Source organism: Sminthopsis crassicaudata, chromosome 4 (assembly GCF_048593235.1).
Source record: "Sminthopsis crassicaudata isolate SCR6 chromosome 4, ASM4859323v1, whole genome shotgun sequence".
Classification (NCBI taxonomy): Eukaryota; Metazoa; Chordata; class Mammalia; order Dasyuromorphia; family Dasyuridae; genus Sminthopsis; species Sminthopsis crassicaudata.
In genome coordinates this window covers 373,814,911-373,829,264 of record NC_133620.1, presented here as the reverse complement: position 1 = coordinate 373,829,264, position 14,354 = coordinate 373,814,911, and the positions used below count along the sequence as shown (strand labels likewise).

General features: G+C 33.3%; 1 protein-coding gene across 1 annotated transcript in view; it reads left to right on the top strand.

Annotated features, from left to right (window-relative positions):
• Positions 1-14,354, top strand: part of ASH1L (ASH1 like histone lysine methyltransferase) — a 128,522-nt gene that overhangs the window by 93,334 nt on the left and 20,834 nt on the right. Inside the window, exons 11-13 of the mRNA XM_074262220.1 lie at positions 12,164-12,272; positions 12,720-12,881; positions 13,054-13,148. Of these exons, the coding sequence (XP_074118321.1) occupies positions 12,164-12,272; positions 12,720-12,881; positions 13,054-13,148 (366 nt within the window). The remainder of the gene's footprint in view (positions 1-12,163; positions 12,273-12,719; positions 12,882-13,053; positions 13,149-14,354) is intronic.

Genomic DNA, 14,354 nt, shown 5'->3' with positions numbered 1-14,354 from the left:
CATATTTCAAAAAATCACAAATGGAGACTGCTTAGACCTATCAAGACCAAAATATAAAGTGAAATTATAAAGAATTCACCCTCTGAAAAGGAATGCTAAAATGAAAATTACAGAAACTTCAGAGCAAAAATTCAGAGCTTCTAGGTCAAAGAAAAATGATACAGCAACTGGCTTGGGAAAAAAGGTAGGGGGAAGAGTTCAAGAATCACACAAGATTTGAAATTACTATATTAAAGAAACAGAGCTTAGAAGAAGATATTCAAAAGATAGAAGGTATAAACTTACAACCAGTAGCAACTTTTAAAAATTGGGTGTAATCCTACAGCTGGAGAATGAACCTTCAATGAAATACAAGACTTCTAAGTATTACTGATTAAAAGACAGAAGTAAAAATCTTGAAATAAAAACACAAGAGTCAAGAAAAACATAGACATCAAATACATTTGAGCATTTGGAAGGAGTTATACAAGAATAGTGTATTTACGTTCTAATAGGCAGAAGAGAAATGTGTCAGAATCCTAATGCCATCAGGGACCACAGGAAATTAAATAAGGTCCCTATAAATAGTTTTGTTTTATTTGGATGATTTTAAAAGGAAAAAATAAAGGGAAAGTAGGAAGAGTCAAAAAAAATACTATATTAAATGATTACAGTGAAAAATCAATAAGGATTTTTAACCACCTACTACTGTATGCCAAAAGTTGTGATAAGTTTTAGGAATATAAAAAGAAAAGCTAAAGCAGACTGCATTAAGTGTAGAGATTTGGTTGTTGCTAAGCACATTCTCACGAAGGATTTGAAAGACAAAGAGAAAAGAGTACAAAAAATAAGTTGGAACAAAATAAAATAATTATCATAGCTGTGTGTATACATGCATAAGCATCTGCCTAGTTTTGGAGTGCTTGAGTTATACCTCCTCTACATATGCCTATCAGTACTTTCCCAAAACTGCCAGTACTCATAACTTGCTGTGACTAGAAGGACCTAATAAAAAATGTAGTTATATCAGAGGAGGTATAGCAGGACTGAGGAATATGCTATGCAAGCCCTAGAAAAATAATAACTGACAGAAGTACATAACCTATATTAAAAGAAATTTGAAAAGAAGTACAAATAATAATACCTGGCACTGTGTTATGGAAAAGAACTTTGGTGGCTGTATGATTTAAGAAACTTAAGTGCTTCATCAATTTCTACCTAAGCCAAATTGCTATTCTTCTATTCAGGTCTGATTAGGGCATGAATTATTCTAAATTCCTAGTATTGAACACTGAAAACTTCCAGCTTTGCCAAGGGAACACCTTAATCTTTAGGCCTTTATTATGTTTTTGTTCTACAGGGCATCTCTGCATTGGTTTTTTATGTTTATAAAACTGTTTGCAAAACAGCTTATAAATATATATTATTTTCTGTTCTGTATTCTATCCTTTTGATTGACAAAATCCAGCTTCTCTTTTAAAAATAAACTCTGTTGACGGGGGGAAAAAACCTGAATACTAATGAGAAGGGCTCAGCCTTATATTAGAAGAAGATAACAGAATGCACTAGGAAATAGAATCCAACATATTCTTGGTTGGTTTTCAGGAGGTCTTGGAGCAGCCTTCATTTCAGTTCAGGAATCACCACATGAGTAGCCAGGTGTTAAAGTCCAAATCCTTTATTATCTCCTTCTCAATTTAATTTCCTTGCTTAGGGCCTAGATAGCTTTCTTGAGAGCCTTTCAGACTGGCCTTGGTCTCAGTGCAGGATGCAGGAGGACTGGCCAGCCACCACGAGGCTGATAAAGATGGAATAAATCTGGCTGTTTGTCCAGAATCTTGTAGAATAGGTGTCAGTCTTGTGATGTCAGAATAGATGTCAATCTATATTAAGTACTAAGTACATGTACTGAACTAGAACTATTAATCACCATGCTAAACTAGATAATCATTGTCTTTATCAATTCCACTGAGTTAGCACCTTATAAGAATCCTTGTTTCAATACACCATACATAACACCATACAATATATTTATGCAGAACACTTTGAAATACAAAGTTTGGAATAGTAACTGAGTCAAAAACTATTCTGCTTTTGCTAAACTCAGAAATTCTATCAAGGAATAAAGCAACTCAGACAAGGCTATTGTAAAATTAACGTTCTTTTTATAATAGATTTTTATTTTTCAAAATATATGTAAAGATAGTTTTCAACATTCACCGTTGCAAAACCTTGTGTTCCATATTTTTCTTCCCCCCTTCCCCTCTCCTCTAGATAATAAGTAATTCAATATAAGTTAAGCATGTGCAATTTTTCTAAATATATTACCACATTATCATGCTGCATAAGAAAAATCAGACAAAAAAGTGGGGGAAGATGAGAGGGGAGAAAAGTAAGCAAACAACAACAAAAGAGATGAAAATACTATGTTGTGATCCACATTCAGTTCCCACAGTCTCTCTCTAGATGCAGATGGCTCTCTCCATCACATTGAAATTGGCCTGATCCACCTCATTGTTCAAAAGAGTTCAGTCTATCACAGTTGATCATCACATAATCTTCTTGTTGCTGTGTACAAGTAAATCTAAAGTCTTAAAAGGGATAATCTGGAAAGCTGATCATGTGCACTGCATTTTTACTAATATTGAATATATATATACATCAAATTGCATAATATCTAATTACTGGCAGAAAAGATAAATGAGTTACAGGGAGAAATAGATAGAGATAGATTGAGGTCCTTCCCCTAACTGTTATAATTTAGACCTTGAAAACATAAAGTAAATAACTTAAGGCACCAAATAGAATTTTAAAATGTTTGATATGAAAGATGTTTGGTTATTAATGGGAGTAGAAATAAGATGATAGATTTTTCATCCCATTTATAAAAATTTACATTAAAAAACACCCAAAAAAAAGTTTAAAAAAAAAATTAAACACTTCCTTTAGTGATAATAATGCAATAAAAATTATCTTAAAGATGGTGAAAGGATTAAAATTAATTGGTGAATTAGTAATAATCTTAAAGAACTAGTAGGACAAAGAATAAATTCTAGAAACTAAAATTTTGTTTAAAAAAAAAAATTACAGGGGAACAGCTAGGTGGCACAGTGGATAGAGCACCAGCCTTGAATTCAGGAGGACCTGAGTTCAAATCAGGTCTCAGACACTTAACACTTCCTAGATGTGTGACCTTGGACAAGTCACTTAACCTCAGCTTTGGGGGGTGGGGGGGAATACAAGAGTGTGACAACATAACAAACTTTTTAGGATTCATCCAAAGCAATCTTTAGAAAGAAATTTAAAGGGATGAAACAATGAATTGTGCATACTAGGTAGATAGAACATTTATTATATGTCATTAAATTATATATTATTGTGCTCACCAAGGGATATAAAAAAAGACGGGGCGGATTACGATCCTTACTCTCAGTGAAATCAGACCCTAATAAGGAGAGACAAAACATAAAGGAGAGCTTTATGACATTGAGATCCAAGATTATGTCCAATGAGACAGGCAGTCATTCTAGAGGTAGGTAGAAAGAGGTGGTAGAACAGACTAAAATATGAACTGGAAATGGAGAGTGAGCCACATGATATGGCTTTTTCATGATATGGCGATTCTAATCAGGGATTTAACAATCACTAAATTAGGCTTTCAAAGTAACAAAAAATGAAAAAAATTAAATAATTTTTTATTATAACTTTTTATTTACAAAACATGCGTGGGTAATTTTTCAGCATTGACCCTTGCAAAACCTTCTGTTAAATAATTTTTAAAAACCTGATTAAACATCAAAATAAAAATTCTGAAAATAAAGAAGAGGTTAACAAGTTAAAAGCAAAAAAAAAAAACCTAATAAAACTAAAAACTGCTTTTTAAAAAAAAAGTCTGTTAGCTAATTTGGTATTTCAAAAGAAAATCAAAGTACTAGTATCAAAAATGGAAAAAGAGAAATAAGATGATGGGAAAATGTTTTAGCACTATTTTGCTGAACTATTATGTCAACAGAATTGAAAAGTGAAATGAATGAAAACATAAAATATCCCAATTAACAGAAGAAATCAGATGTTTAACTCAATTTTGGGGTGAAAAAATATCTATATATAGCCATTATCTATCTATATATACATATCTATGTATATATATCCTCCACATCTTCCTCCTCTTCATAGATCCTTTGTCATTCATTTGAATATTTGTAATACTCAAATCAACTCAATAAACTTGTGGCTTGGCTCAATTCACACTATTATTTCATGTAAACCTTCCTATGATAATCTAAAACTCAATGAGCTAATAATTTCAAACATAACTTCCTTTTTTCCTGATCACATAGAATAGGCACATCAAAGTGCTGTTGGTGGAACTCAGAATTGGTCTAACCCTTCTAGAGAGCAATCTGAAACTCTGTCCCCAAAGTCACTAAACTGTGTGTTCTTTTTGACCCAGCAAAATCTTTATTAGACCATAGTTCAAAGAAAAAACAGGTATTTATTTAAGTACCTACTGTTGTGGAAATCTGTATGGAAGAATTACACATGTTTAACATATATTGGATTACTTGCTGTCTGGGAGACTGATGTGGGAGGAAAGAAGGGAGAAAAATTTGAAACACAAGATTTTGCAAGGGTAAATGTTGAAAACTATCTTTGCATGTATTTTGAAAATAAAAAACTCTTATTATTAAAGTACATGCTACCAAGAATTGTGCCAAGGACTGTAGATAAAAAGAAAGGCAAAAACACTGCTTGACGTCAAGAAACTCATACTGCAATGAAGGAGACAACATACAAATAATTATGGGCAAACAAAATATACGAAGGATTAATCAAATGGATCTAAATGTGTAGCAAAGAAATAGAAATTTGGGATTAACTATCAATTAGAAAATGGCTGAGCCTATTATGGTATGTAATTGAAAAGAAATGAGCTTTAGACATATCTGGGAAAACTGCTATCAACTGATGTAGAGTTTGATAAGTAAAACTCAAAAGAAAAATTTATATAAGTCTTTAGAATATTAAGAACTGGAATAAAGATGAAGCCATGCTATACTTCTTGACAAAGAGATAGTGGTCTTAAGATGCAAAATGAAATATTTCATTTTGCACGTGATCAGTGCTGTATAGTTTATTTTGCCTAACTGTGTGTGTATGTATATCCTTAAATATATTTATCAGAAGGATTTTGTTTTTGTGATTTTCTAGTGGGCTTTGGGAAGAATAGAGAGATACATTAGATCCCTATTAACTGAATAAAATATAAAGAATATATATATATATTTTTAAAGTTTTTGGGTTTTTTTTTTTTTAAGAACATAAAGATCAGGACATCTTATTCACTATCCATTGTCCAGAAGTGTGGAGTCCTATCTATTTTATATCCTCACAACCTGGGATTCCTGAAATTCTTAAAAATATATTTTGCTACTTTGGTTATTATTTGTTTGATTATATAATAAGATACCAGACTTCCAGATGTGACCAAAATACACAAAAGTTTTAAGAATTACTTTAAAATCATTCCCTAATCCCCACTTTAGAAAACATTTATATCTGGTTCTTTTTAAAAGATTCTTTATTCAAATTCCTAAAAATTTTTTTTATACAAATCTACCAAAAATAGATTAAATTATTCTAAACATCTTTCCTAACAAAAATTTAAAAGGAATAGCTTCATCCTGCCTTTAAAAATTTCTGCGATCAAAGTGCCCAAAACAAAAGGGAAAATTCCACAATAAGATAAAATATACTTAGAAGATTCAGGTGATTATTTGATTCTTTATTATTATTTTGATTCTTTGGATAGAACAAATCACATTTTTTGGCAGAGTCTGAAGAGTTTTTTTTTCCTAAAACTATTTTACGTTTTTTTAACCACTCTGAAGATTTTTCTTTCAATCTAATTAAAGGTCAACCCTAGAAAGATTTTTTTTAAATTAAAATTTTAATTTAAATTAAATTGTTGAAAAAGGCTCCTTCTCCTAGTCTGATAATTACCCTAATAAGTAAGTATCTAGGTGTCCTTTTTGAGCTGATCAGGCCTCTGCCACAAGAATTATGTAAAAATATTTAAGAGGGGAAATTGTTTAATTGTTAATATTAAAAGCTAGATAAGGGTTTTGATTCTAATTAGACTAAAATGTTGTCATTGTAATATGTAATCTGATTGTCATTCATCCTCAAAGAGGAAATGACATCACTATATTAGAGTCAAGTTAATATATTTCACTGTGATTGATCAGACCAATAAAAGTTTGGAATAATGCTCTCCTACAGTTCAGACACAAATAGTCCCTGTGAGCATTTGGGGTGGATTCTTTAGCTCTGCATCTTGCATTTATTCTGAGCTAATTCAATTCTGCACTTTTAATGAGGGCATTCCATGCTGGGCAATGTCTTTCTTATCAATGTCATACATTCAGTTCTAAAGTTCCTGAGACCTTGAGAGTGTCCTTGTATTCACTTTTTCTGACCACTTTGTAAGTGCTTGCCATATGCGAGTTTTTGTTAACTATACTTAACAAATGTACACATTTGGCATTCAAACAATATGGCCAGCCCAACTGAGTTGTGCTCTCTGCAATAAAGTTGAAATGCATAGCTGATTAGTTCAAGAAAGGATCTCAGTATATATCTTAACCTGCCAGGTGATCTTCAGAATTTTCCTAGGATCTCATTTTATACCTACTAATGTATCAAGTTTCTGGATACATTACTTTGGTTGATTGTAAATATGAATTCTCTGCATTACTGTGACATATCAAGTCCAATAATAGCAGTAATAATAATACCACTTTTATAGCACTTTTACGTTTTCAAAGCACTTTACAGACGTCTAATCTCCATAGTAACTGAGGGAGGTAGACACTATTATTATTCCCCTTTTACAGATGATAAAACTTGAGTTTGAGAAAAGTTAAGTGACTTGCCCAAGGTCAAAAGCAAATTTTTCAAACTGGATTGAAACTCAAGGCTTCTGGTCCAGGTCTAGGCTCTATCTACTGCCTCAGCAGCTAGATGACTTGTAAATAATAAAACAATCCTATATCAAGAACTATTCAAACCTTGGCATTTCAGCAAAATTCAAGGGCCCCTATAGCACAGACTTGAGAGGATAAGGGGCCCCTGGCCAAATAGGATAGCCTTTTTTTATTGTTGTTTAATTATTTGTTTACCCTTATCTTAGATATAATTTAACCTTAGTTGAGTACAATTTTCTTATTGAGTCACACTTATTTGTATTTTATTTTAAGAGTGCTGTTTGATTTGGTTGGCAAATATGCACATCAAAGTCCTTGACTAGTTAGCATGCCCCCCCAAAATTAAATATTCTTACTTCACTAAAGAATTCTTTGCAAATAAGAATATTCTCAGTTTTGCAAGATCATTTTCAGTGTCTTTTACTAGTTAACAAACATTAAGTTCTTACTATGTATGTGCCTAACATTGTTAAGCCCTGGGAATTTGAAGTAAAACAGTTCTTAACTATCTGGAAGTTGTATAGGAGAGACAATATGTAATTGACTAGGTTCCTACAACATATATCCAAAGTAGATAGAAGGTAATTTCTGAAGTGGAAGTACTAGTAGCTGAGGAAGGCCTTCTGCATAAGGTGGGGAATAAGCAGAATTTTGAAGGAAGCCAAGGAACCTGAGAGAGTTAAGAGGAAGAGCATTTTACTTGTTGCTACAGCCAGTGCAAAAGCATGGAGACAGGAGAAAGTATCATTTACAAGGAACAACAAGAAACTGAATTATACCGTCTATGAAGGAAACCAAAGTATAAGGATGGACAGGTAAGGAGGAATCAGGTTTTGAACAGGTTTAAACACCAGAGTACTTTATAATTGTCTCTGCAGGTAAAGCAAAATGAACCACTGCATTTTACTGAGTACCGTGGGGATATGATTACAGTTCCCCTTTAGGAAAATCAATTTTGTAGCTGAGTTGGGAGAGAATTGAGGCAGACCACAACTAAAAGGCTATTGTAATAGTCCACTTGAGAGAAGATGTGCACCTAAATTAATACCATAGGTATGTGAGTAGAGAGAAAGGGACAAGTATGGAAGATTTGAGATTAGAAATGTCAAGATTTAATAGCGCCATTCAATCTTAACTCCTTGCCTTTTTTCAAATTACTACTTTGCCTGGAATGGCCTCTCGTGTGACCTCACTTGCTGACTTCACTTTTTTAAATAACTAACATATAGTGCCTACTATATTCCAGGCACTATGATAAGCACTTTAGAAATACAAAATTCAACCCATCCTCCTTTGTGACTTAGTTTAAAAGCCTCATCTTTTATGAAACATCAGTCATTTCCTTCCCTGTAGTTCTGATAGCATTTTGTATGTATCTATTTGTACTTAGCATGATATATATATTTTTTTAATCATTTTCTCCCTATTCAGTTTTCCACTTAATATGTTTGTGGATTTTGTTGTCTTTATCTTTGACTCTTATTGGGATCATAAGTTTATAAGAAACCATATTAAAATACAAGACAATATTGAATTAAGTTCAAAATTGTGATACTTCAAAGTATACTTAATGTCAATAGTTCCTCCAATAGTGCAGATTATACTACAGGTCTCTTGTCCGTGTCCTTCCAAAAGTCCTTCAAAAAAGATTTCAGCTCACTAAATGGCCTTCATTTATTTAGATTTTTTTGGTTTTTTGGTTTTTTTAAACATTGCATAGTTTTCAAGAAACACTCATTTTTCTTCTTTTTTCCCTCTGACACATCTTTTTTTTAATTATATTTTTTCTAGATAATAATATTTTGTACTATTTCTTGCACACAATTAATATTCTGCATTTGACTCACACACTCAGTATTTCCTTCCTTCCTTTAGTACTTCCTTTAAATCACCATATAAAAGAAACAGATTTCATTGTGTTGTGTTTAAAATCTGTCAGAAACATTTTATTCCTATTCCAATCAATTGTTGAGAAAGGCATCAGTTGACCAGTTTTTCATTTCAACAAAGTGGACTTTACTTAAAGCAAATTTTAACTATGATTTATAAAATGGAAAATGTCTGCACAAAATTGAATAAATGAAAAAAATGCAAAATATAGGGATCTCTGTCATTGTTTTGTATCATTTCTACTGATTATGTGGACATAATCTTGGCAAATATGCTCATCAATTTTTCGCTTATCAGAAAGCCAAGGAGAAATGCCATAGTTCTTAAAATATCTAGAAGGCCTTAGAGTACTTAATTTCCCATAGTGCCCCTTTTTATGCTTTCCTGGCCTAATTGACAGTTAAAAATAACAACAAAAAGCAGAGAAAGGTTTTGTGACAAGAGATAGAGAGCTGACCTCAAATCAGGAGGATCAGGGTCAGGTCCCACCTTTGACACATAATAGCTATGTGCTTTGGGGCAAGTCACTTAATTTCTTTCCACTAAGTTCTGCATCCTAATTGATGCACTTATATAATGTTTCAAGTTACTATTCATTTAGACAGGACCGCATCTACAATTTAAGGGGAGAATGTAATAACCAAGTGAGCTTTCCTGGAGTACTTTGAACTAGTTAAATAATCCAAAATTAACCTTTTTTTTTTTTTTTTTTTTTTAAATGGGTTCTGTATCCTATTTGACTATCTTTGAGTATAATCATTTAAACTTTGATACATACAATAGTTAGAAAGTAATTGGTTTTTCCAGTTTCCACACTGTATCTCTATTGGATTCAGGATTCAATGAAAACATTGCATTTGGACGTCTCTTGGAATGGCCGGAGGAATGGACTATTAGGGCAATGAGGAAATTTTTTTAATAGCTTTAAATTGTATTGTAAAGTCTAGAACTGAAATTCGAAGACTATTTCAATGACATATTTTGATCCTGGTTAAAAGTGAATTTTTGTTTGGTTTAGTTTTAATAGCTAACTCATATCACAACCTAGCAGTTTTCAAGGGCCTGTGAAAAGGAAGGAAGCATTTTTAATGTATTTATTATTTGTTCCAATGTGCTTAGTTCTAGGAGTACAGATACTAACCAAAGTAAAGATGATTTTGCCTTCTTGGCACTTACACTCTAATAGGGGAAAACTACATACAAAAAGTAGCTGAAAAGTTACTGTGGGCTAGGATGGGAATGAAAGTTACCAGGTTTTGAAATCCAGAAAATCTAGAATGGTGCTGAGAGGGGAATAAAGACATGCAGAACAAAGAGCCTTCATTAAATAGAAGCTTCAAGAGGAGCCCACTAATGGGAAATGGAGGCAGGCCTTACAGAGAGATATTTTATAGTTAATAGGCTGGAAGGATTATAGAATATTCCAGGATAAGAAACATCTGGGCACCAAGGAAAGTTTCAGAATTAGGCAGAAGTAAAAATATGATTTTAAAATCTAAAAGATCAGAAATAAATTTAGGAGGGGAGAGGAAAAGATGAAAAAACCCCGTTCAAGAAAGGGGCAGCAAGCCAATGAGGATGTTTTCATAGATCCCATTATTATCGTCAGGATTGTCACCCTCATCTTCCAAATAATGTATAATCACCTTGGAACTGGTTAAAAATTGGAATGTGCTACTCAGCACTCTTAATTAGCAGCAGTTGGTTCCTGTCCCTACCCCATCCCCATGGTGGATTGAAGGTTTGTCTCATAAAACTTAATAGAATTACTATAAAATCACAGGCAATAAATAAGTCAAATATGTAATCTAAAGGACTCACACCTCATAGCAAGTTCTATTATTTCCAATTAAAATAGTACTTAGTTATTTTTAAAATCACATCAGTACTTAGAAAAAAAATTTAAGGTAATTCCAGGAGGCATTGGTATTAATTTACAGTATGACATAATACATGACAGGTATTTTTAAATAGTCATCTTTTGTATTCAACAAAATCATACATAGTCTTTTCTAAAAAGTTCCAGCTTTTCCCCCCACTCTTCTACATCTTTATGTCTGCCTTTAATTCATGTGACAAACTGTATCCCCGTTATTTTAAACCAAGTATCAATGGTACACATTTAAGACTTAGGAAAAGGAACAGTTAATGCTTACTATGTGATGACTTGTGCTTTTATATTTTCCACTTCTGCCTTGTATTTATTATGTTGTTTTCATGGTGCCTGAATTGAATCAACTTCTTCTTTAGCTCTACATGTCTTATACTCTATAAAACTTATGATATAATTTTGTTACTCCCTCTTTAGAGAGGAAACTTCCAGCTTTCCAAATTCACTTTGTTTCTTCATGAATCAGTTTTTAAAGGTTTTATTTTTACCCAAGTGTGAATCTAATTCTTCCTGCCTATTATTAGGTGATACATTCTACATTCCTTTTTTTTCTAATTCCCTTTTTACAAATTTAAATGATTCCAACTAAATCTATAAATACATTGTTTCAGTTTGTTAACCAGCTAGCTCACTTCAACCAAATTCAGAGTGGCCAATGTTGACAAATGTATGAATATTGATAGGAAAAAATACTCATCAGACATAAGATAAACAGCATCTTCTGGTATCTCGTAATGTGTTATATAGATGAATCTTGTGGCACTGAAAATACACTTCTTTTTATGTACTTAGTTATATATTAAGATATACATCTTACTTCTTAACAAATTATAGTCTCTTTGAGGACATTCCTCTACATCTTTTTATCCTTCTTTCTTTTTCTCACTCTCCCCAATAGAAACATAGCTTCTGTAAGAGTGCTTTACACTCTTATATTAAACTCTCAGTGAGTATTTGAAAATCATGGGCAAAGATATGGAAGGTATGGAATAAATAAAGCATTGTAGAGAGGGCAGTAAAAATGCCAGCATAACAAAATTGTTGTTGGAGAATATAAGGAATACACTTGCATTGACATAGGGCAGACCCAAATTATGGAGGGCCTTAAATACTAAATGGAGTTTTAAGTCTAGTGCAAATAAATGGTGTAATACATTAATCATATTTATGAATATTATTTTAGCAGTAATATGCAGAATATTTTAAAGAGACCGCCTGGAGTCAAGGAAATCAATTAGGTTGTATTGTAATTCAGACATGAGGTACTAAGGAAAAGGGATTAGGGTGTCTAAGATATATAGATTTAGGTATTTTAAAGGCTCTAAAGTACTTTGACTAATTGGAAGTCAAAGATTACCTCATTGTTTTATTGCTCCCAGGCACTGTCTTAAATTCTTGCTCTCTTCTCTATTCTTAGGTCTGTCAATGGTGTCTACCGGATTGGGCTCTATGCCCTGAAAGATATGCCAGCTGGTACTGAACTAACCTATGACTACAATTTTCATTCCTTTAATGTTGAGAAACAGGTAATAGATCCCAAACAAGAGCTTACTTTTGGTTTTGTTGTCTAGTGCTTATCCAATAAACTATTAACTAATATTGTCCATAGAACTCTAAAACATTTGGGCAGTATTTGCTTGCCATTTTACCTATTACCTGACATAATTAAGCAATTGGATCTCTCTTCTTCATAAAGAACCCTAAGAAAAAAAAAATGTTGTTTAATCTGCTTTAATTGCTCATTTGTCTTGACAGTCAGAAAGTTTTATACTAAAGTTCAATTTCCCTCATTTTTGCTTTGATCCTAATATTTTTCTTAGAGAGAGAGAGAGAGAGAGAGAGAGAGAGAGATGATTGCTTTCTCTCATTAAAAGTTTTTGTTAACATGAATTAACTGTGGGATGACCATCCCCCAGGAGTTTCTTTGGTAGACTTAAGATACAAGTTAAATATTCTCTGCTTTTCCCTCAAAGCAACTTTGTAAGTGTGGTTTTGACAAATGTCGGGGTATCATTGGAGGCAAGAGCCAACGCATGAATGGACTCACCAGCAAAAGCAGCCAACCTGTGACCACACACAGACGACCAGGAAGGTCAAAAGAGAAGAGAAAATCCAAGCACAAGTTGAAGAAAAGGGTGAATATTGAGCCTAATGGCTTCCCTAAATAGCTGCCTAAAGCCATTGTTGGAATGAGGGGAAGGCACCAATACGAAGCTTAAAAGAAGTTTCTAATTTATTAGAAAATATTTTCCTGTTTCTCATGTTTTCTCCCCAAGTCTTAACTCATGATTTTTTTTTTTAATCCAGAGAGGCCATCTTTCTGAGGAGCCTCATGAAAATGTCAGTACCCCAACCAGAATGACCCCCCAACTACAAATGAAGCCAATGTCCAACCGTGAAAGGTAGTTTGCCATATTTGTTTTTTTACTGAACTTTTTTGTGCTCAAGAGTTTGTTTTCTATAGTTTACATATATATCATTTAGCATTGTTAATAAGCATTATTAATAGGTGCTTATTTCTTTTTGTAGTGATACATGACAACAAAACAAGTATCAAAGTGGTTGGACAGCTGGAGAATTGCGTATTTAAACGTAATTTCCAAGATCATCTATTTTAATTCCTACTTAAAATATGAATTCCCTCCACAACACTCCTTAAAAACTGGATATCTAGGATTCTCTTAAAGGTTCCTTAGTGATAGAGAATACACTCCCTCCTAAGACACCCTATTTCATTTCTGAGCACCTATAATTCTTTCACTAAAATTTTATTAAGTGCTACTTTGTGCTAACCACTGGGAATACAAAAAGGCCAGTCCCAGCCCTCAAGCTCACCGTTTCATGAGAGAGACTCTAAGCAAACAAATATGTCCAGATCAGCTATACAATGGATAAATAGTCATTAATGAAGGGAAGATTCTACTAAGAAATTGGGAAAGGGTTGGGAGAGTCTTCCTGTAGCAGTTGGGATTTTTGTTGGGTCTTGAAAGACAAGAGAGCCAGCAAGCCGAAGTGAGGAGGGTAGCATTCAGGGAATGAAGATAGCCAGAGAAAATTTTGCCCAGGTTCAAGAGATGGACTCTCTTATTTGAAGAACAGCCAGGAGGCCCATCTTACTGTATCTCAGAGTTTGCAGCAAGGAAGTAAGGTATAAGAAGACCAACACTGATAGGAAGTGGAGAATGATAGGTTATAAAGGGCTTTGAAAGCCAGAAAGAGGATTATTTTATTTGTTGTGGAGGCATTGGGAGCCTAGAAGTGACATGTGGCCCTAAACTTTAGGAAAAACATAGTGGCACCTGAGTGAGAAGAGACTTGAGGCAAGTAGACACACTAACAGTGCATTGCAGTAGTCTTAAGCATGAAGTGAAGAGTGTTTAAGAATGGTGGCAGTGTCATAGGAGGGAAACAATCATATTTAAGAGATATTGCAAAAATGAAATCAACAGGCCAAAGCTATTTGGTTTGGGCATGGGAAATGAGAGATAGTGAGGAGTTCAACTTGGCTCCTGGGTTGTGAGCCTGAGAGACTGAAAGGATATACAAGATTGCCAAGATTTCTCTAAGCCAGAGCACAAAGTAGAAATAGAGGGTGTCTACCAATCTTT